The sequence below is a fragment of the Rhamphochromis sp. 'chilingali' genome (genome assembly GCF_963969265.1).
Source record: "Rhamphochromis sp. 'chilingali' genome assembly, chromosome: 22".
Taxonomy (NCBI): domain Eukaryota; kingdom Metazoa; phylum Chordata; class Actinopteri; order Cichliformes; family Cichlidae; genus Rhamphochromis; species Rhamphochromis sp. 'chilingali'.
The window spans coordinates 22366084-22387037 of NC_137950.1; the positions used below are offsets into that span (position 1 = coordinate 22366084).

Below are 20954 nucleotides of genomic sequence, written 5' to 3' on the forward strand. Positions count from 1 at the left end.
TGAGGTACAAGCTTGTAGCTTCTAGTTAATTTCAGAGGCAGCTGCTGAAACCAAGTGCCAGCTGTGGTCTTTTCTTTTTTGGTTATGCTTTGAGTATCTTTAGATTTGGTGAAGAAACCTCTGGCTCATTGGTAATCCAGCCACTTTGGGGCATTCTAACACTGCCATTTACACTCACTGACCCTCTGTTAGCTACACCTGCTCATTCATACAAATATCATGCGGCAGCAACTTAATGCATTCAGGCATTTGGGTCTATCCAAGAAAAAAGGTAATCTAAGTGACTTTAAACGTCGTGTAGTTGTTGTGCCAGACTCATTTGAGTATTTCAGAAACTGCTAATCTACTAGGTTTTTTGCACACAACCAGTTTCCCAAGCTGGGACAAGTTTGGGAGTTTACAGAGAATATTCTGATAAAGAGAAAATATCCAGTAAGCAGCAGGTCAGTCCATTCATCCGTCTTCAGTGTTTCTGGGGACGGAAGTCTGTTTCAGCTGTCAAAGGTTGAGAGTTGAGGCAAATCCCGGACAGGATGTCTGTAGCAGGCCTTCAGTGAAAATCCCCATTTGATGCCAGCAGGCAGACGGTAGAGGACAGACTGATGTGAGCTGATAGGAAGGCAACAACAAGGGTCAGAAACTAACTCCATCATCAAAGATGGAACTGTATCAGTGGTTCAAGCTTCTGCTGGTGGTGTAATGGTGTAGACGTAATTTCCTTGACACACTTAGGACCCCTTAGTATCAACTGAGCATGATTTAAACACCAAAGCCTAGCTGAGTATGGTCACTGACCATGTCCATCCTCCTATGACCACAGCATACCTATCTTCCAATGGCTGCTTCCAGCAAGATAACACAACATGTCACAAAAACAGAAATCATATCAAACTGGCTTCTTGAACATAAGAATGAGTTAACTGTACTCAAACAGCCACCAGCTCTCCATCCAATAGAGCACCTTTGGGATGTACAAATCTGCAGCCGCTGTGCAAAATTCTGAGAAATGTTTCCAGCATCTTGTTGAATCTATGGCATGAAGAATTATAGCAATTCTGAAAGCAAAAGGGCCGACCCAGCACTAGCAAAGTGTAAATAATAAAGTGGCCGTGAGTGTATATATAAAAGCCTTTCATATGGCGCTTGGTTCTCTAAAGTTTATCGGCCGCACATCCACGGCCATTTATAATCACCAGCTGAGTTAACATGTATGTCATTGGACTGTGGGAAGAGGGCGAAAGAAACCCACACAGACACAAGCAGGATGTGGTTAGGGTGACACTTACTTGATCTCCCACTTGAGGAGAAATGACAACACACAGGCAGCGTGTACTCTTTGAAACTTGTGGGTTTTTTTATTTGATAATACTGAATACTTTGTCCTTCGCCCGGACTTACACAAAGCATCAAACACATGCACAGTCCTCTATTCACACAAGGAACCCATTTCCCATTTCTCTATACCTTTCTCCGGTTAATCGCTCTCACTCTCACGTTACTCCAGCGCAAGAGGACCTTCGACACTACAGCTAAAGACATCGTAGACAAAGACAGCGAAAACACACGCACGCACACACACTCACAAAAACAAAAACAAAAAAAAAAAACCAACCAAACAAAAAAAAGACAGGTATAATAATAACACTGAAAAAAATACAAAGTAATGGAAACTGGAAAGAGTTTACTTTTAAATTATGCCTCTAATACTCCATCATATATATATTTTTTGTTAATGTAGCTTGAGGTTTATAAAACAGCACTGTAAACATTAAGTAACTGCTTTCTAGGACAGCGATAAAGCTTTCATTAATAACTGGAAGGAGCAAGAAAGTCAAAGCTAATATTAAGCGTATAAAGACCTTATTTTTTTATTACTCGTGAAATGAACCGTCTGCAAGAATATATCATGAAAACTGCTGTTTGCATTTACAATCAACAGATAATACAAAGACACTGAAATAACATCCCCGGAGCGCTGTTTTTGTTTCCCTTTCACACATAAAATCTGCAAAAAGATCCCTTTTATCCAAACCTTTCACACATCCACTTTTTTGTTCACTGCAAGTACTACTTTATATGTTATGACAGAGATAGCAAGGGATATGCTCGCGCTTTTTTCTGAATATGAATCACCAAAGCACTCAAAAATGGGCGAAAAATTCTGCACCTGAGGTGGATCTGTCGGTCGGGGCGAACGATAATATCTGTCACATCAGAGTGTTCAGGCTCTTGTCTTTACTGGAACTCATCCTCAAAAAGTGCAAATCTAGTTCTAAAGCAGTAAATAATAATTATTATTATTATCAAGTAACAACAAAAGTATATGCATAGGTTCCTTACAGCTACATAACAAAGAAGAGGGGAGGACGTGAAGAGGAAGAAAGGAGGAGGAAGTGTGAGAAATTTGAGATATTTCTGATTGGCCTCTGGGGCAGTGGAGAGGTGGTGTTTAAATTTAGAGCGCTCATCTTCACGCAGCATAGACTGGTCCAGTGAGGCCAGTGACGGTCGCGAAAATCCCGACCCAAAGAAACCAGAGAAGATCATCGGCCGTGCAAGATGATTCACGATCTTTTTAAAGAAAGCGTGTCGTCGTGTGGGCGTGAAAAAAAGTTCCCGGCGGAGACGATGAGAAAACTGTGAATTAAGAGTGCTCGGAGAGAGAGGGAGACAATTGTTTTAAACAAAATGAAATGAAAAAAAATAATAATAAAGGCAACTTGGAATTTGGCTTTGGAATAAAGAAAACTGGAGGATGAGGTAATAAAAGCAGGAAGATGATGGATAACCAATGGCTGTCTGAATACTGGGAATTGATTGGTGGAGATCAGAGCTGTTAAAAATTGCTTTGAAGGGGCAGGAAGTGCTCTGTCTCACTGAGAATTTTTATCCTCCTGACGCCAGCCTCAGGAGGAAGTTACATCACTTGACCAGTCTATGTCTCATGATGCTGTTTTGTTGTTTTTACAGAGCTGCTGTGTCTGAGAACAACCCCTGAGCCTCTCCAAACATAAAGAGTGGCAAAGGGTTGTTTTCAGACCAGCAGGTCATTTCTGTCACATTAGCTTTGCCTTTTTTTTTTTTTAATTATAAAAAAAAAAAAATCACTTTATTTCATTGGAATTGTGTACATTTATCTCCGTCAGGCTCTGCGGCGTGCAGTCGCATGTGCTTAGGGGTCCTCGGCATCCAGGAACTCCTTTTTGGGTGGTGCGACGCCGCGGTACCAGGAGCAGGAGCCGTCTGCCCTCTTGACGCAGGCGTAATGGTTGGCTTGGCGACCGTGCACCTGCTTCTCGATCATCAGGTCTGTCCACAGGCACTCCTCAGGAGCCGAGATTTCACAGGGCAGAGAGGGACAGCGCACAATCTGCAGAAACACAGCACAATCCGCTCTTTATGACATCAAACTATCAGAGATGGGTGTCACCTGAAATACCACTGCTGTTAGAAGACCATATCAAATATGCCTTAAGGTCTAATCCTCCAGATTTTCATTAAATCAAGCCTCAGTTTTGCTTCTGAACTTTCAGTGCCAGCATGCTCATATTACCCAACATCTACCAGGAATTTACTGGAAATGTTACAGCATGTAATCTGGAGTCATTTTATCAGCCTGAGTAGCTGTGGTTACACGCACACATTTTTTCCTCCTGACTGAACTCACGTAGATTTAAGATATCAGGGCAACTGTTTACATAAGATTTGACTGTCACGCGGTTTGGTGTTTAGGCAGCCATGTATCAGTAGACATGCTTTCTTTTTGGCATCTCCCTGAAGATGGATAGCCATCACCTGCTCAGTGTCTTCATTATGACGGTTTTAACTCTTTAGAGTTTTAATACAAACAAACTCTCTGCCCAGGGGCAGCTGAGCTTGGAAGCTGCTATTTTTGGAAAAAGCAGAAGTGTATGTTTCCAAAGTTACTTCAACATGGTACAGCCACTCCTGGGAAGTATGTGGCATTGTGTTAAAACACACCTGAATGCTCCAGACCAACAAACTGCCAAAATTCCTATGACCGAAGTAAGAGTGTACTTAGATTGTACCTATATGACCATAGCCAGAGTTTACTGATTTATCTCTCCATTTAAAGAACTTAAGGAAACAGAACAAGCCACTATTTGTGCTTCAAATTCAAAGTCTTCAACTTGTGAAACACTAAGGGGCTTTTATTGTGAAACACCCAAAAACATTTATAACAGATTATTGCCATTTTTAACTTTTAATGAAATAGATCTAATAGATAATTGCCTAAATCATTATTACATCAATAATGAATCATTTGAGACCCTCAAATTTTTCCATCAGCTGTGTCCTGTAACATTTTGTAGTTCACAAAAAAAAGTTTGCCTGTCTTAAAAGTAGAGCGCCCTCTGTAGGAATTTAGTAAAATGAAAATGCACACCTATAACAATCATTTGCTATGAGATTTGTTAGCATAAGATTGCCTTCTGTTGGTTTTTGAGGTACTGGTTAAGCTAGGTTTTGCCCATGTGCACCATAAATCTGCCCAAAAGCACCTTTAAGGGTCGCTAATCAATATATTACTTTGTTCCTATTAAACATCCAAAAAGAGATCAGAGTGAGTACAAGCAATCCCTGTGAGGTGAAAGCTCAAGCTTCAGTTCTTTATACTCTTGCCGGTGTATGACTTCATAGAGAAGAGATAATCATAATATGGTCATCTCAGCGCAGAAGCACAGAAATCCTGCCCACCTGAGCTTCAAACCTTATGTTTGCGAGGCAGCAAAAATGAAGGAAGAGGGCTTACAATGGCTTGTGGATGAGCTACAAGATCACAGATTATTTTGAAAGAATACAATCAGTATAAAAAAATATGGAAGTTGAAAACGTGTAAGACGTTCCTTTTAATCTCTAGAACAATTAATAAAGAAAACAAGTATTCAAGTTACATTTACTGCTCTTGTGTTTATTCCCCTGAATCATGCCTCGTCTTGTTTGCTCTGCTATGTCTGGATGTGTAGTGGAAGAAGTGAATAGCTGTCTTTTTTTTCTCCACGCCACGAGATAAACTGCACATGCGAAGGCGGCCCTCTGCTGCCTTACCTTGCAGTCACAGCCCATCTGGTAGCGCTGGCTGAGGCTCTTCTTCTGGGTGGTGCTCAAGGAGTCCCAGGGCATGATGTAATCACACAAAGTCACATGCATGCTGCCGCTGGCCTCGGCCTTGCCTGTATATAAAAAAAGAAAAGAAAAAGTACACGTGTGACAGACAAACTTCAGACATAACAATATGCATGGTAAACACCACCATCACCAAGGCCAGGGTGCATCAGTATAAATGTTCTGGAAAAAAATCTGAACTTGTAAACATCAGATGACAGATTCGTGGAAAACCACTGATGAAATCTGTTACTTTCCAGACTGGTGCCTGCAGGCGTCAACACGGGCCACCTGTCCTTGTCAAGAGCTTGTGTTTATGTTTCGTGCATAAAGGGGCACCAGTCAAAACAAGCGGATATTTCGAGATGAGATTACAAATCTATGGAGGCTGCACCCTCTCCACTTTGCCACTATCTGTCTGCATAGCAGCTCCCAACACGCATGTCCTCGCAGACGGGACTGACTCACATTTCAATGCAACTCCTCTACTCGTTAACCCTTCGCACTAAAGAAACGATGAATCATTCTGAAAGATGCCCCGGTCAGCAGAAATCTAACTTTCTTTCCCACTGCACAAAGTCCCTACATCTTGAGAAAAGAGAGTCGGGGAGAAAATGCTGGCTTCAGCAGTTCCTCCTCTTACAACTCTCTGTAATTACGGGCCAGTGTTTGCGGGCGCATCTCTGACTGTGATGGAGAAACCAGAGCACGAATGACATCACGATCCTCTGTGTCTCCGCTACTCTGCAAACTGAGTCTCATTCTGACGCTGCGACTGCCTATCTTGCTTTAAAAATCGAAATAACCACCACAGGAAGAAAGCTGTGTCCAGGTATAATTATATTTGATGGGCAACACATTGGTGTGCCTCACAGAAGCTGGCTGGGCCTTTTCTGTTGAGGGTTGCATGTTCTCCTCATTTCCTTCCACAGTCCAGAGACATGAACATCAGGGTACTGGTGATATTAAAGCGGCTGTAGATGTGAATAATTGGCTGTCACTGCCTTATGACAGACTGGTGACCTGTCCAGAGCGTACCAAAGAGGTGAGGAGCTGAGGAAAGGCTGTCGGTGGAGCTGTGGGTGGCCGCATGATATATAACCCACAGAGGGCACCAACCATAAAAACATAAAACCCATCTACTAAGATTTTTTTTGCTTCTGTGATCTGAGTACTGCAACAGACTAAAGATCTACTAGTAACCAACAGACAACTTTGTAGATAACGCGGGTAATGAGCTAATCTAATCAAAACTGGAAATCAGCAGCTCATATTCCCATTAGAGGTGGGAATCACCATACATCCCACGATACGATATTATCACAATACTTAATGCACGATACGATATTATTGCAATTTTTTTTTTATATTTTGCGATATTCAGATTCTGTACATAAAATAAATATTGATAAAGTTTACCTTTATCTAATATCAAAGTCTCACACTCAGTCTTTCTCTCATTTCAGTCAGTTTTATTGTTGACAAACTGAACAGTTTGTATTACAGTCTAGTCCAACTTAACTGAATGCAACCATCTGGTACAATCATAGCTATTCTGAACTATGAAATTTATGAAAACTATGCAGCCCATTCAGCAACTGAAGAATTTGAAAGTAAATTAAAACAAAATATAATTTTACATTAAATTAAAAAAGTTTTAAACTTAATTAAAATAAAACATGTCTTAAATTAACATAAGTTAACTGTCATGTTTATTGCTGCCAAAAAAAAAAGTTAAACACATTTGGACAGTGAAGGAATGTCAGGATTCTTGCTCAGAAAAAGGATCAACATGCTCTGAAGTCAGAGCATGTTCCAGTCCACAAAAACCTTTTTTGCAACAAAATATCGATTTCTGCTGTCCCTGTATCGATACATTATTAGCAAACAAAATATCACGATACTACACAGTATCGATTTTTCCCCCCACCCCTAATTCCCATATGCGTCTGCTCTGTTTAGCAATGACTGGAAACACAGAATCAAAGCCATCCATGCTGTCTTTTATCTGCCTGCTTATTTAAAGAGCATTAAAGTACAACACATTATTTAACAGTAAAATATTGTTTCGTTCAAACAAAACTTAAAATTATGTTCTAGAGTCCTTTTTTGTCCAGTATCATTAACTATTTAAATATTAACTGTTAAATATTTCCAATTTTATTCTGCTTATCCAGGGCTGGGGTCTAACCTGGGCTTTTCCTTTGTTGGGACGTCCCCGGTACACTTCACCCAGGAGGGATCCTTGTCATCCTGACCCACCTCAGCTGACTCCTTTCGATGTGGAGGAGTAGCGGTTCAACTCTGAGCCCCTCCCGAATGACTGAACTTCTCGCTCTATATCTAAGCAAGGGGTTGGCCAGTCCCAAAGTGAGAATCATACTAAGCTAAACCAACTAAGGCCTCTGTCAGACAGGCCTAGAGACTCGTCATTGATCCATCAGGGAAACGTATGCATTTCCTAACCAGTTTCTGAGTGGTTACAAACCAGAAACTGTGACTCTTTAAAGTAAAAGTTGCACCTTTTGAAATGTGTTGGGTAAAATATTTAGGCAGATTTTATTCCATGCAAACTGGGAACAACTGTACTAATCTCCCAGCAACAAAAGCAATTACAAGGGCCTTTGTGGTGGCGCACCCTCTTGCTGGAGCAGGAGGAGACTAGGTATGGAAACCAATTTTTATCTGGAACTGGGAGTACACTGGCTTGTGGCCCCACTGTGGATGGGTTAACTCTAAATATTGTCAGCTAATGCCCAGCTGTGTTTTGGATTTCTACTATCTCTACAGAAGTTAGAGGTCAGAAGCCTCTAACTTCTGACCCTTTAGCAGCAGAATAAGCAGTTTATCAACTTGTCGCTAACACTGTTTGTCTGTTGTTTGGGCAGTGGGTTTCACAGCTTTTCCTCTAAAGACAAGCAGCTGCCTGCTGTGGCTGACAGCGGTGCTATTGAGACACTGACGCCAAAGCCAAACTGTAACGCTGTGGTCAGAAAGGTAAACAATTGGCTGAAATTTGTTGCTCTGAGTTTAGAAGGTTTGTTCACCACTTCAAGTTACTCTGTTGACTTTAAGGCAGTCACGTGATGTGCTGTTAGTGTTAAATAATGAATACAGCTGGTTTCAGTTTACAAATTTTGAAAAAATGACGCAGATGTTATGCAGATGTAAACAGTCACTAAGGCATAAAATACCACAGGAGCTTAAGCTGTACCACAACAGACAAGGTCCCTCCCAGTCTCCACAGGATTTAGCCAGCAGAGTATCATTACCTATAATAACATAAACAGCTGCTCCACCAACATGCAAAATTGCCCACTACTCTTTATCCGATCTCAGGTTTGTCTGCCCGGCTGTTTGCACCTGCAGGACCATATCTGATTATCTGTTTGCATGTTCTGTGCTGTGCTTCTCTCTGTCTGTGCATTCTTTCACTTTTTGTTTTATATAATGATGTATACAAACTATACATCATTATACCTATCCCTCCGACAACAGCAGCTTCTTTTCCACAAGCTAGCTGAGATTATCAAATTTCATTTGCAGTATTATTTCCGGGAGACAGGGGATATTCACACAAACCTGAGATCAGATACTCCTTCTTGCCGGTGGCATCAAGGGTGACGCCGCAAACGGCGGACACGGGAGCAGTGAAGACAGATTCGATGTCCTGGGTAGGTCCCTTGAACATCTGAAAATTAAACACAGTGCACAGGGTATTAATAGCGGACTCAATGTCAAACCTTTTTGGCTAAAACAGTGAGGATATTCTTACCTTGATCTGTTTGACCTCATACTGGATCCTCTTGATGGGGTTCCCATAGATGTCGTTCCCAGAATCCACTTCTCTCTCTCCCACCACCTTTGCTCGAATCACTGGTTGGGAAACACAGAAACACGGCGTCAGAGGCTGCAGGAATTCATTGCATTTACTCACTGAAGCTTTCATTGTCTTTCATACCAATGAACAAAAGAGTAGAAACAAAAAAAGTCAAAATGATTCCCACTAAAAACGATAAAAAGGGAAACCTGCTAATGTTTGTTGGGTAATGGCTAAAACTTTGGATGCAGGCCCCATAAGCCCCATACTGTAATTGGTGTTCGTCTGCATGTCCACCAATTAGGTCAAAAAGTAAATGAACGAAACTAACTCCCCCCTAATTAAGTTAAAGTAACTCACAAATGAAGCAAAAGGTTAAACAAAAGGTTAACAACTATGTTACAAAATATCAGTTTCCTTTAATCAAAGCTGAAATTTACGAGTTTGTAAACAAACAAATGCATTTCGACAGGAATCACCCCATCACTGATTTAGCAACTGTAAACCATCTGTAACTTAAAGGGACCTACTATGCTTCTACTTGTTTTCAGTTTTACATACACTGTTACATGGCGTTAAACATGGCCAAAGTTTCGAATAATGAGAACAGTTCGTGTACAAATAATGTCTGTGATCAATGTTCACACGTCAGCCTGCTCTAAACACACAGTTTAGCATAGTTTTTTCTACTTGTAGTTCTGTGTGATGTCACTGAGAGCAGACATCCCTAATATGCTGATGTGCTGAGGTGTGTTGATCAAATCTTCTACTTGTGAGGAATAGCCGCCTGGACAAAGAGGCTTAAAAGGAGGCGTAAAGGGGTGTCCCTAAAGGACATGATTAAATTCAGTTGTAGTATATACAGCATCAAATCACAACAACGGTTTCCTCGAGGTACTTTATGCTGTAAGGTAAAGACTACAATAATACAGAGAAAACGCCAACAATCCCAACACCTTATCAGTGAGCAGCTGGTGAGAGTGAGAGTGCACCCAGTACACAGGAAATAATGACATACCCTATAAATAAATACATTAGTTTCCAGAGTTATAAATGTGAGGCTTATGAATACTGATATCTCAACCTTAATAGTACAGTATACATTATAAATTGGCTAATCCATCATAAATTTATTATGTCTTTTGTAGGGCTGTGTGATATGACCAAAATCTCATATCCCGATATAAGAATTCTATCGTCCCGATAACGATATAAATCACAAAAATGTAACATTTTCTGTAAATTCTGTGAATCTCGTGCAGCTCGTCTTGCGGGAAGCGTTTCCTGATGCACGTCATGTAGCTGGAGTAGAGTGTTTTAACAGACAAAAGTTGTAACAGCCGCCGTTTTCTTTGTGAGTATTTATTACACGGCGTGCTGCGGGGAAAAGCCTGTTCTAACGTTTGAGTCTAAGGTTTATTTTTTAGCACCTGACGGCTCTTTTTTTACTTCTCATCCGTAAATAATCTGCTCTTTCACGTGATTCAGTTTATTTTGAAAAGTCTCAACAGGATCTTGAGCTTTATTGTGAAAGGTTTATGTGGAACATAAACAAGCGGACACACGATGCTGTTACCGTCGTTGTTGCTAACCACAACGCATAAAAACAGGCGCTTGTCCGTCCGTAGTGTGGTTATATTAAATATAAGAGAGAACTTTAAGAAATTAATATAGCCACTACACTGACCATCCAAACAAAAAAAAATATTGCCGTAAACAGTTTATTTTGCGACACCACGAAACAAACGATAGCGTAAAATGAAACGATAGACGTTTTTATATCGTCATCCGATATATATCGTTATATCGAACAGCCCTAGTCTTTTGTTTTTTTCCGCAGCATTTAATCCAATTTTTCTGCTTGTTATTACAAATGAACAAAAGTGAAACCCATAATTACGTTGACTCCCATACAATGTAACACTGCATAATGGCTATGTTCAAAATCTGGCCCTATTTATTATAAAATGCACTACATTTATAATAAGTCCAGATACATGACAGTCATTTTACTTGACTCATAAAAATTTGTCACTGGTCTCAAAAAAACAAAACAAAACAAAGCAGCTGAAAATGTTCACCGCCTACAGAATTAGAGGCCAAAATCAGCATTGCACAGCTCTGATATTCTGAATATTCTGGGTACAGAAAGTAAAGGGCAGGTACTTTGGGCAGGTACTTTGTTTGTACCTGCCAAGGACTTTGACTAATAAATAACTGAGCAACACAATCAGCTGCCTCTCCAGAGAGTGTCTCATCCCGTGGATGAACTTCACTGTTTTGCTCTGCAGCAGGGAATCTTACTTTTCCATCTACTGCAGTGACAAATGATGCAGTTGAAGAAAAAAGCATTCAGAGTGAAGACATCGATGACCTTGTCAGCTTGCTGGTGATAAAATACTGTTAGGTAGGTTAGGAGCGACTAGACTTTCAAAATAACAGTTGCTAGCAAATCATTTTTGGATGGTGTTCTCTCAGACAGACAAAAAAATAGAATTGAAATAACTCTGGTACATTGGTGGTCATTATTATACCTCTGTTACCCGCCTAAGTAGGGTCTATGTGTGGAAAACACTGCTTATGACTCCACATCACAGGCTAAAAAAAAAGCCCAAACCACCCATCGAGCTGCCTTAAAGTCTCATCCAAACACCACAACAAAATGAATTTTAGCATCTAAAGTGGTCCAGTCAATGAAAACCCAACCAGAAGTCGCCATCAGCCAACATTAGAGGAGGGACAGACACATGACTTGGCGTGCAGCACAAACCTTCCTGCTTCAAAACATGACCAGGGAAACCATCACAGGACAAGAGCTGAGGATTAAGAATACAACTTGAAAGCTGATATACTGAGAAGGACTTGGCCAGAGGTTTGTTTCTCACCATGCGTGTGTGTTTGTGCGCGCGTGTGTGTATTTTAACGGCCTGACTGACTTCAAGCTTCAACTATGCTTAGGGCATTTATTCAGAATGGAAAATATGAGCAATACAGGGGGGAAAAAAACATAAAGTAAGCAGGAACAGAGGACACACACACACACATCTATAAACACACATACAGTCGACTGCTGCTGCTCTTACACCCTCGGGTTCAGTTTATGGCTTAGAGCAGATACAAATATGGAGGTTCACAGCTCCCAGAGTTAATAGTGTCTCTTTCTTTCTCCTTCTTTTTTAGTCTTACTAAACATGGTACTAAACTCTGTACAGAACAATCATTTAGTCTAAAAAATGTCCAGAAAGTGAAAATGATACAATGATAACATGTGATGTAAATTATTGTTAAATCCATCTCATTATTAATTCAGCTAGTAATTCAGCGGCCAGCCAAAATAATACCTGCCCTCTTTAAATAAACATGTACACATGTCCAAAATAACACTGCGTTTCCTATAAACACTTCTCCCCATAGCAACCGGTGGTTGTCAACCAATCTTTAGCCTTTTGTGACTGGTGTTGAAATAATTCATACTGAAAAAAAAAAACAACTACATATATAAAAGGTTCACTGGTAAAGACAGAGACTAAAAGCAGAGTTAAGGAGCCTTTACAATGGTTTTTCGTATGAAAAAAGTCGTGGCAACAACACATGTGGGCTGTTTTTTGGGTGTCTGTGAATCATTATAAAATTTTTAAATATTTTATCTATACCTCTACTAATAAAAAAGTATTACATTGTTTTAAAATTGGATTGGATTTAAATACATTTAGTCCTCACATCATGAGAACTGCCTGCACGTAATGCAGCTTTTTTCCCTCACCTAATATCATTCAGATCATGCAGTGTGTCTGTATCGTTAAGGCTGCACTTTACCGTTTGACTAACTATTTCAGGCTGTTTGTTAATGTGTAACTATAACACTAGGCTGACGAAATACATCTGCCAATTTAACCATCATAGTTAAGATGTAGCTAAGATCTCAAATGTTCAACATTCATCCATATTTAGTCCTCAGAGCGAGTCGATTTAGGCTCAGATGGCCGTTGGGCTTGCAGTACATTGGTAAAAATCCTGAAGAAGATGATGAAGAAATCGTTGCAAAACAGCCTCCTCAGCTTACAGATGCGCATTTGGACCGTTTTCTTAATCTCAACAACACTTTAATTGGACCTGACTGCTAATTTTGAACTGACACCATGTTTACATGAAAGCAGTGTATTACTTTGTAATGTGAGGCTGTTCTTAAAGCACACTTAGATTGATAGTATGATCACCTTGCTTGATATATAGCCTGAAAACGTAGGCTGTTATCTTCATATTACGCCTCTTAATGAGGACCAGATTTGATCTGAATATTAGATTTAAAGGGTGATATAAACTAATTGCTGTTATTATTACGGCTATTGTTGTGTTTACATGTTTTTATAATGTCTCTATGTGGCAATAAAGTAGGGCTGGGCGATATGACCCAAAATTCATATCTCGATATTTTTTAGCTGGATGGCGATATAAGATATATATCTCGATATTTTTTTTAAAGCCATAAGTTAAGAACAAAAAGAGAGTTCTTGTGCCAGATGTCACACGGGCACTTTTATTTACATACAGCGTAGATGTACATGAAGAAATTACTCAAAAATAAATTATCAGCATTTATTAAATAATCATGGTCCATAAATAAAAGAAAACAATGTTGTTTTTGTGCATAACAAAAAGCTCACAATTGTGCAGTCAAAATGTAAACTAATAGACGCTGAGCATAATAACAAAGAGACAGATTTCACAGCTGCACCACGTCTCTGAACAGGTGCCATTTGTGGTCCTTATACACACAGTACGTATCACTCCGCGAGGCTCCTCCTCGGTAGCCGTAATCCTCCGACAATCCATCAAGCCGTGCAGCTCCGTAGCTTAGCAAAGTCATATTAAAACATTTTTTGACAGATTGCTGAGCGCTGTGTACCACATAAAATCGGTTCGCGGTCAGTAAGCACAACCAGAATTCATACATAAGGCGCACTGTCGATTTTTTGAGAAAATGAAAGGATTTTAGGCCGTGCAGCCCCTCCGGGCTGCATGTCGTTAGAGCGGTTAGCTCGTTAGAGCGGTTAGCTCGCTAACACGTTGACGCCGTCCAGCCCCACGCACGGGGCGATCCGCAGTAACTCGCTAATGCTGGGCTTACACTGTGCGATTTTTGGCCCATTTTGAGCCGATTTTTGAGTCGTGCGACCGTTTTGGCGATCGGCCCGATTTTGGCCTTCATCGTGCGTCGTGCATCGTGTAGTATACGTGGGGTAACGAGAAGCGATTAACACCTCACGACCAAGCGATTGATGATCGGGAGCTGGTCGTGAGGATTTCCTCGCGACCGTCGTGAGGGCGTCACCGTAGTTTCTCACACTGCGCACGCGCAAACACAAATGTCAGCGAAAAAGGCGGCGCGGCACAGCAGTGTAGCGTGTGATGTGGACACAAGCGATGGAGGCACAACTTGTCTGTGTCTGTGTGAGTGAAAGACAGAGAGGGAGAGCGAGCGACAGAATTTCTGTTATAACCTTCATTTTATGGACGCACAGTGTGAGCACTCGGGTCGCATCAGAGCATCGGGCGGTATAGTGTGAGACCCTGCATCGTGACCTATGAACTTCTAACCCCTGCGAGTCAATCGTACAGTTTGAGCAGGAGCTGAATCGCGCGACTGAAAAAAATCGCACAGTGTAAGCCCAGCATAACGGAGATTTTCCGCTTTCATCTTGTTATTGCCTGCAGGTGAAGCTATGGGGGAGGGGGAGTTGTGTTCAGTGAAGGAGAGGCGAGGCCGAGTAACGTTACGTAGAGACAAAAGTGGACGAAAGAGAGGCAAACCTGCGCCCAGCCCTACAATAAAGGTTTTAGTAACAAAGTAACAAGAAAAACCTAAAGGCTAAATTACAGAACAGGTTTTAATTTACCAGGATTAACAAAGAAGAAGATGAAAGGTTTAAGAACAAATCTTCTTCAGAAGAATGAATCTGTTTTTTTTAATCAGCACCATGAGCACAAACATACTACTTTTTAAGGTTTCTTTTTTTTTTTTTTTTTTTGTTAGAGAAACCAAGTTCCCCAGAATCAAACCCCCACATTTTAGTTGCACTTTGATGGTTATGCAAATGTTCAGCTGCAGCAGCCAGAGCACGCACGCACGCACGCACACACACACACACACACGGCAGTATACCTGTTTGGCACTCGCTCCTGCATTCCTCCCAGTTTTTCCGCTCTCATTTCCTGACCTCATTCTGAGCCACAAACTAATGAGCAAAGAATCAGCAGCAGGACACAATACTGAGAGGAAATTACCCTGTTATTCACAACAGATTGCTGTTATGGGAGCTTATCTGTCTCCCTCAGTGTTGCAGACATGTTTACTTCTCAGTTAGTTTCTCCCCTTCAATAAAGCCAGAGCGGATCATCCTGTGCAGTCTAAACAGTGTGTTGCAGAGGCGGCAGACTACTCAGCACGATGCTAAAACAGCATGACTACCACGAGCCTGCAGGCAGCAGTTTCACCGCAGGTTGATCCAAAAGTCATCCGATCAGCAGCACTCAATCAGCAGCCATAAACCACCAACTGACCCACATTTCAAACGGTCCCCTACCGTCAGACCGGGACGACACATAATGACTTCTACATACATATTAGTTGCACTACGAAATGTTTTCCATGCAAACCCCCATATGAACGCACACACCACATCCTAAGTGCCCCCCGATTTGTTCCACTGCATGACTGTCCATTTCTTTTTTCATACGCCAGTGACCACCAAATCATCCCTGACTCTCTTGGTATGGTTTGTTCAGCTCCAGGCGTATGTGAGCCTTCTGTTTAACCTGTCATTTGAACAGAAACAAACCGCCCTCAAACACAATTCAGCCGGCACCTCTGGTTACACCTGCATGAAGACCTGAAGGCTCTGGGTTACCCTGACACAGTTACCGGAGCTGACATGACGGTGATCGAGTCAGCATGAAAAGGATGAGCTGGGGTGGAGGTGGGTTGCAAAGCAGCTTGCAGGGAAAGAAGTAATTGTTTGTCCAAACACCCCACCTTATATTGGATTTGCCAATAAAATGCATAGAAGTGGATCAGCTGAAGATGAAATCAGAGAGCCAAGCTTGACTTGACCTGCCTGAAGTAACAATTTGCAAACACATTGAAACGTGGTGAACTCCTCAGCGCTTTTGCCATTAAATCCTAATTGTTTCAGCATGCAACGTATGATGTATGTGCTGAACCAACACTGTACACCTCTCCAGGTGAGCCTGAAGCTATTTATTAGCGTTTCCTCCCCCACAGGCTGCAGAAGCCTTTGTAAAATCCTCCTCTTGATTTTCTTCCTAGCTCTATAGTTTTGTGATGATGAAACCTCTGCTTAACATCACAGACTGTTGACACAGGGTTTTAAAGATAATCCAAACATGCTTTTAGAAGAAAAAGTAAATAACAGAAATACTACTGTTGTCCCTCAGAACACTTTTTGTTCATGAAAGGGACAAAGAAGAATGGAAAGCTTATGGGAAAAAAACGGTATAAACCATCCAAATCCAGGTACTTAAGGTTGGTTTGGAAAACTCATAAAAGGCCTTTACTTTTCCGAACTGATCTCCAGTACCTGGATTTGGATGTTTTATTCAGTTTTTGGGTCATGAGCTTTCCATTTTTCTTTGGCAATTGATGTGTTTGGTAAAAGCATCTTGCACAGCTCAGACAGCTCCGTTGCTATCGTGAAAAAATGAAGAAATACAGTTAGAACAATTACACCTTTTTGTCCAGCAAAAGCACCTAAGACAGAAACAGTTCAATCAGGTACTGTGAACACTCCAAAAATGAGACACTTGACTTTATTTTTATTTTTATTAGGTTTGCAATCATAGCAGCAAAATGTGGTTCAGGCTGACATCTGCCTTGTTAGCGCTTATCAGCTAATCAGTAAATCAGAAGATATTTATGAAAGGCTCTGGCTGGAGTTCATCTTTCGTGCACATCGATGTCACATTAGCTACATATTTAGAATAGGTGTGGTGAAGATAAACCAACTTAGTCACTTTACAGCAAATATTTCTTTGTTTCCCTGTCGCTACAGGCAAACGACGTCAGGAAAAACAAACCATCTGTACCAGCTTTATTTTACACGTCACTGTTTTCTACAATCGGTGCTCATTTTTACTTCATTTGAAATTTTTGACATTATTACGTCTGTATTGATAGTTTAACTGTAAAGTTTTTATGCTATACTTTATGCATTTTTTTGTCTTTGAATCTTTTACATTTTTGGAGTGATAATAATTGTTATCAAGGCTGTATAAACAACCATATTATAGGACTTTTGTCATTAAATTTTTTTAGCCCAAGTTTCTTATTAACTATCCTCCAAAGGAGTGCCATTATATTTCTTTTTTAGTGACATGTGTTGGGGATGTTTCTGTATTTCCATGAAAGGACGTGTACACGTGCTGTCATCCACGCCATGTCCACTGCTGAGATCGGTGACTCTGATCTCTCAGACCGCTGACCAGAGTGAGCTAAACTGGGAAAGGGTGAGGGAAGTTCCCCTTTATGGGCAACGGATTTATATGAAAAGAGGATGTTTGTCGCGTTTGTGTGTGTGCGAGTGTACCGTGGGTGCATGACACTGCACGATTTTTATGGCTTGTGGTCTGACCTAGAGTATCACTTTGACTGGAAAACAGAAGATGACACACACAAACACACAGCTGGTTCCCGCCTATGTGGTATGTGTATCAACAAGCAAGGAGTGGGATCCCATTCCACCAAAACAAATCCCAATTGTCAGACTGCGCAACTTTTGACAATGTCACTTTGTTGCTGCCTACATGCACATTTCAGCCAACTCTCATCCGACACAGCCCGCCCTTCACAAGCCCTCAAAACCCATTCCACCCCTTCTTCACCTCTTCCTCTGCAGTGTTTCATCTAGATGTTTCTGGGCTGGACAGTGACATCGACCATTGTTGCCGTTTGCGTGCATCCTCCCCCAGCTGTGACAAAAGCTTTCCTGACTCACAGATGCTTTAAAAAAAAGACAAACAATTGGAACACCTTGCCTCTGAGACATCCTGTCTGCAAGACCTGCCAACTCAGCAAGAGATTGAGTCACACCTCAAAATAGAGCTGTCAATTTGCAATAAGGAATTACAAGGATGCACATCTTACCAGCACAGACTCAAAAGTAAAATGCAGGATGAAAAAAAACAAAACATCTTCAGCTTTCTTCTTCTCATTCATCCCATGCATATTTTAACTTGCACTGTGACTTTTATTGTTTTTCCCCTCTAAACACACTCTGAACTGACAGCCAGATGTCATCCGAGCCAGTGTGTCTGTGTGTGTCAGTCTACCGTGCATGGCGGCAGGCCTTTAGTTGTCTATCTGGGGTGTGAAAGAGTGTGTACAAGTGTGTGTCCGTACACTGCATCGGAGCAAACTTGGGAAAACCCCAGAAACATTCCTGTAATTCCTCTCAGCACCACCCCATGCAGGAAGAAACTGGACAGGAATGGAAATTTAAAAAGGAAAAAAAAAGGAGTGAGGGAGGAAAGCTCGTGGTGTGACATATTCTGCGGTTGAGATTCAATCCCCCCCCCCACACACACACACACACACACACACACACACACACAAACCCGTTAAATTTCTCCCTCACTTTCCCCATCCCTTGTCCTCTCTTCAGCTCGCTCCCTCCTTGTCTCTTTTCCCTCTCTGGTGCCACGTTGCCCTGCAAAATGCAGGCGACGCCGCTTCGTCCCGAGGCTGCTGAGGGTGAAGCTCGGTAAGCAAACACTCCCAGAGCAGAGGCTTTGGGTTCACACAGATGATCTCAAACTGCTTCCAGTCTCTTAGCTCTCACGCTAACAGAGTGGAGGTACACCCTTTGAGTTTGTATAAAGTGGATTTTGGGGGAGATTTAAACCACAAAGTTCATTAAGGTCATCATTAACTTATCAATAAGTGTCACAAATGCACTCCTAACTCCTCACAGTGTTGCAGAGCAGAACATTATGGGGATCTGACCTGAGTGTGTTTCTATTTTTAAAAATAATACATCTGAAAGAAGACATTTTGGAGGTCTAACATTATCAACATGACATGGCAAAAAATATGACAATGTGATCTGTAAGTGTAGAGCCGAATGTAGTGCAAACTGTCTGGGCCATGGCCTTGAGGAGCAACACCCCTACCACCACCAGCAGCACCTTCAGGCTTTCCAGGGTTTCCAGCAGCTTAGTTGAGTCCATTCAACCGTGGCCAGAGGATGGGCTAGTTAGCTGTGCAGGAGCCTGGCTCACTGCACGAGAGGCCAGGTAAACATAAACAACAACAACATAAACAACAACAGGAGTAGACCCCGCGGCTGGACTCACCTACGTCGGCGTTGCAGAACGCCTGTTGCGGATGTACCGGAGCGCAGCTGCACGCTTCCACGAGCTCCTCCGCCCGCCACAGGACCAGCAGCGCGAGCGTGCAAAGGATGCCGTTAACGGAAAACGGCATCGTGGTAAACACTGATGGCGATGTTTTTCAGCTCCTGCGTGGATGTTGTGCTCTGCGCAGATGCGTTGCAGTGTGGCTCCAGCGGCAGCGTCCCCTCTCCGTCGTTTTTCTAACGACACACACGTCAACGACAACACACGGGCGCGCGCTCAGCTCCAGGTAAAAAGGTGAAGTTACACGGTGCGTTTGGTGCCCTCCGGATTTCCCCCGACTTTCCGTTTTCTGCAGCTGTCTGTCTGTCTGGACTGTTTTTGTTTCAAGGCGTTTTATAAAGCTGGCCGTGCGACTCCTCCCCCCAGCGCAGGGTGGTCCTGCAGAGGGCGCTGAGTGCTCAGTCGGACCCACCGGACATTTGGATAGGGTCCCAAAGGAAATTTGAAAAATATTGCCCCTGCGCCCTCATAATATCATAATACACGGTATTGGTTGAAAAGTGGGCCTGCACTCGAGTGTAAAGCTGAAAAATTGTTGCAACAAGTATTTAGACAGAAAGAAAATAATATAAAATCATTAAACTTGTATTACTGGATACAAGGTTGTGATAGTTCACACAAACTAATCTAAAAATCTAAAAGTGACATGGAAAAAAAGGTTTTACTTAAGTAGAGCTTATCAATTCCAAAAAGATTAAAAAAAAGTTTGGGTGCTGTGGAAAATATGTATAATCTCACAAACTCATATTTTATGCACATAGGATTACAGAAAACATATCAAATGTCTCATGGAAAGTAGTAGCTCATTTTGATTCCGTTGGCAGTTGCCAATAAAAGGCTTAAAAACTAAGTGGGATTAAGAGGAAACTGTTGGAGGAATGCTTTGCAACTAATTAGGGTTGTTGGCAACAGGTCTCTAACATGACTGGGTATTTAAAAAAAAAAGCTTTACAGAGAGTTTCTCAGAATTAGAGGTGGACAGATGTTCACTGTTCTTCAAAAAACAAAATGTGGAGCACGTTCAGAATAATGCTCCTCAGTGCAAAATTGTGAAGACTTTAAATATCTCCTGATCTGAAGTGCAAAATATCATTCAGATTCAGAAAATCTGGAGAAATCTCTGTGCGCATCAGACGAGGCTAAAAATCAGTATTGGATGTCTGTACTGTTCAAGTCTATATGCAACAATAAATTAAAAACAGGGATGATTCTGTCATGCAAATCACTGCATGGGCTCAGGAACAGATGCAGGTTGGAGTCCTCACAAAGCTCATTTTAAATGGACTAAAGTGAAGTAGAAAACTGTTAATATTATTTCTGGTTTGTTAATAATGCTCAGTTCAAAAACCTGCATCTGTGATGGTATGGGGGTGCGTTAGTGCCCATGGAACTGGCATCTTACACATCTAGAAAGGCATCATCAGTGCTGAAAGGCTTATACAGATTTAAGAGTAACATATCCAGATGTCTGTTCCAGGGAAAGCTTTCCATCTTTCAGTATGACAATGCTAAAATGCATACTGCAGCCATAACAACAGCACAACTTCATAGTAGAAGAGTCAGAGAGCTGAACTTT

The 20954-nt window shown here is 41.6% G+C and overlaps 1 protein-coding gene across 1 annotated transcript; it reads right to left on the reverse strand.

The window, feature by feature from the left end:
• Positions 1–1330: 1330 nt before the first annotated feature.
• On the reverse strand, positions 1331–19752 carry timp2a (TIMP metallopeptidase inhibitor 2a). Its single transcript, XM_080872278.1, has 5 exons — positions 19316–19752; positions 8903–9003; positions 8710–8818; positions 5071–5195; positions 1331–3370 (listed from the first exon to the last, which is right to left on the reverse strand). The coding sequence occupies exons 1-5, from the start codon at positions 19443–19445 to the stop codon at positions 3173–3175; spliced, it is 663 nt and encodes a 220-aa protein (XP_080728404.1). The 5' UTR covers positions 19446–19752; the 3' UTR covers positions 1331–3172.
• Between the last annotated feature and the right edge of the window lie 1202 nt (positions 19753–20954).